General features: G+C 63.8%; 1 protein-coding gene across 1 annotated transcript in view; it reads right to left on the bottom strand.

Moving 5' to 3' along the window:
* The window catches only part of ITPR3 (inositol 1,4,5-trisphosphate receptor, type 3), a 58475-nt gene that overhangs the window by 5921 nt on the left and 49371 nt on the right, over positions 1-3183 (bottom strand). The window contains exons 47-52 of the mRNA XM_014549211.1: positions 2654-2764; positions 2385-2577; positions 2040-2165; positions 1487-1659; positions 695-859; positions 16-208 (exon numbers count right to left, since the gene is read on the bottom strand). Coding sequence (XP_014404697.1) covers positions 16-208; positions 695-859; positions 1487-1659; positions 2040-2165; positions 2385-2577; positions 2654-2764 — 961 coding nt within the window. The remainder of the gene's footprint in view (positions 1-15; positions 209-694; positions 860-1486; positions 1660-2039; positions 2166-2384; positions 2578-2653; positions 2765-3183) is intronic.

Here is a 3183-nt window from a genome sequence, read left to right as displayed (position 1 = left end):
CAGAGGGGCCCGGACCTCGGGAGTGGTTGCTGGGCAGCCGGTCCACCTCGAGGATGAAGTCATCCTTGAGGAAGAGGAAGCCCACGATGGAGAAGAGGTAGACGAGGATGAGGGCCAGCAGGGCGGTCAGCAGGATGGAGCGGCCGTTGCGGGTCACGCTCTTGATGACATTGAACAGCGTCTCCTCCCGGTAAATGAGGTCGAAGAGCTGCAGGGCAGGGATGGGCCTTGAGGGGGGTGCGCTGGGCCTGAGGGCTGCAGCTGCCAGTGCTTCCCACAGCCTCCTCCGCAGGGTCTGCGCTTAGGCAGGCGAGCCCGCGGGGGCCTGGAGGCTTCTCAGAGCCTCTGGATTTCTAATCCAAGGAAAGGGAGGGCCGAGGGGCAGGCTGTCCACACAGAGGGGTGGGGCGCCCAGCTCTGACGGTGTGCTTGGTCTGTGACTTATATTCAGCAGCTCACTTCAGCCTCACAATTATTCTAGAAGGCAGGCGCTGTTAATTATCCGTTTTACAGACGGAAAAACTGAGGCACGCAGTCGCCCGCTCATCACCAGGATGCTGTAGAAGAGCTCGTGGGCAAAGAGGCCCAGGACGCTAGTCAGGATGTAGCCCACGTGGTAGAGGAACATGTCCATGAACTCGCCCTGCACTGCCCCTGCCCCCACCCCCACCCCGCCGGCCCCGCGGAGTCTCACCAGGATGCTGTAGAAGAGCTCGTGGGCAAAGAGGCCCAGGACGCTAGTCAGGATGTAGCCCACGTGGTAGAGGAACTCCATGTCCATGACCATGGCCTTATAGCCCCGGATGAAGGTGCCGCGGTTGCCCACGAAGCTCACCACGAACACGATCTTGTTGGTCAGCTGGGGGCGAGTGCAGGGCGTGGGGTCAGGTCCCACTGCCCACCCTGAATCTCTACCCCAGCCTCCCTGCCCACGCATGCCCAGCTCAGAAGCCACACCTTCCGTGGAGTGGGTCTGAGCTGCTTCTGCTCAGCCTGGCAGGCGCATTAAGGAAAATGCTCCCAGGATGCATCTGGGCTCCTGGGACTAGGATAGAGGAGCCCCCGGGTGCCCCAGTTCCAGGAAGAAAGGGAGGTGTAAGAAAAGGAGGGGGGTCGGAGAAGACCACCCTTAGCCTTTACAGTGACTAAGTTAGAAAAGACAGCCCCTGCTCAAGGCACCTCATTTCCATCCGTCAGGAAATGGCCAGAATATACAAAGCTTTGCTGTCTCCAGCAGAACAGTGCGCCTGGGCCGTGCACAGCTGACACAGTGCGCACAGCAGCCCTGAAGCTGGGGCTCCAAAGCTGGGGCTCCTGGCCGGCTGTCTCGTGCCAGCGCCCCAGTTGTCCAGGGAGACAGAGGAGGCACAGAGGGGTCCCCACTGCAGGTGCATAATGAGCTTGGAATTCCAACCCAGTGACGAGGGGTGGGGCGGAGCAGTGGCCGCTGGGAGGTAGTCGGGGTGGGGCTCCCTCTGGCACTCACGTTGAGGGCACCCAGGATGTTGAGCGTGGGCCCGATGCCCAGGTAGTAGATGGAGCGCAGGATGAGCGCCACGATGAGCGGGCGGACGCTGTAGCGTTTGGTGAACAGGGCAGCGATGGAGAAGCAGATGAGGATCCAGAAGAGCAGCGAGATGAGCGGCGAGTCCAGCACTCCTGGGCCGGGAGCAGGACGAAGCGAGGCGCGCTCAGGCCCCACACCCCACCGACCCCAAGGAACACCCCTTCCTGGAAGCCTTCCCTGTGAAGCTCCTGGTCACCAGGTTTCGGGGCCCCCATCACACCCGCATCTCTAGGCCTGAGGCAGGGGACCCTCTCCAGCTGCTGCCGCCACAGCTGGTCTCTGGCTCGTGTGTATGCAGGTGTGAGCTATCTCCAGAGGTCAGAGACCCGTCCCACTGGACCACACCCGTGTCCCCCATGATGGGGTGTGCAGCCCGAGGGCAATGCAGGGGCGCTCCTCCCAATTCCGCACCTGACCCCCCAGGCTCTGCCAAAATGGGCCCGAAGCCCCTGCCTGCTGCCCCCGTCCTGACCTGTGGACGCGCCCTCTACGTAGGGGTAGAAGAAGGCGATGATGATGTTGATAAACACGGCCAGGTTAAAGGAGATGCTGCCCCACAGGGTCATGCGGCGGGAGAACCAGTAGATGAGCGGCATGCCTGCGGGAGGCCGGTGTCAGGGGGCCTGAGCCACACTGTGCTCACCCCACGCGGGCCCACTGCCCGCACAAGTCCAGGCCCCACTTCAGAGAAAAGCACTGGAGCCCTCCGTGGGGTGGGGTGGGGTGGTGTGGGGTGAGGTGGGGCAGCCACCAGCAGGCCAGGGGCTTCGGGAGCTCCAGGCCCAGCCTGCCCCCCGCCCCGGGAGGGGGTCCTCACTGCGGAGCTTGCGCTGCCACTCCATCTCGTTGTGCAGGAAGGAGGACTGGTCGAAGAAGTCGCTCACTTTGCTGCCCTGCTCGTCCTGCTCCGTGGTGGTGAAGAGCCGGTGCTTGGTCTCCTCCGTCAGGAACTGGCAGATGCCAGGCACCGGGAACACGATCTGCTCCATGCTGCGGTCCTGCCGCACGATCTGGGCGCACACAGGCAGCGGGTGACGCCGGGCCCAGCTCGGGGCCCTCACCCTGCCCACCACCTTCCGGCCCCACCTCGATCTGGGACGTGTGGTTCTCGTAGTAGGCCAGGGGGTCCTCCTCCTCCTGCTGCGCAGGCGCTGAGGACTTGAGCATCTGCGACAGCTGCTTGTTGTTGAGGCTCAGCTGGGGGTGGCAAGGGCGCTGAGGTCAGGCCAGGCAGCCCCCCAAGTCCTGAGCCCAGCTCTGAACTACAACCCAGCGACTGACCCCCCAGCCAGACCAGCCCCAGCCCCAAAAGGGTAGGAGTGGGTGGAGAGCCATGTCCAGACGGTCAGCGACAGGCAGTGCCCCGCAGTCTGGCCCAGGTGCACCCAAGGTCCTGCTCGGACTGGGCCAGCTTTGCTCCCACTTCAAGCCCCGGTTTCACCCCTGGAGCTCCGCCCCCCAATTCTAGCTCACAGATCCTTGCTTTTTACAGGTCCAGGCCCCGCCTTGAGTTCCTGGCCCCACCCCACCTCATCCCCTAGTGGGGGAGGCAGGGCCCCCTCGGGCCATGGCCCCGCCCCCAAATCCCAGCCTCACCCCTGTGGGTGCCCACCCAC

Source organism: Myotis brandtii, unplaced genomic scaffold (assembly GCF_000412655.1).
Source record: "Myotis brandtii unplaced genomic scaffold, ASM41265v1 scaffold539, whole genome shotgun sequence".
NCBI lineage: Eukaryota > Metazoa > Chordata > Mammalia > Chiroptera > Vespertilionidae > Myotis > Myotis brandtii.
Note: the sequence above shows the minus strand (reverse complement) of the source record. Positions and strands in the feature narration are given on the sequence as shown.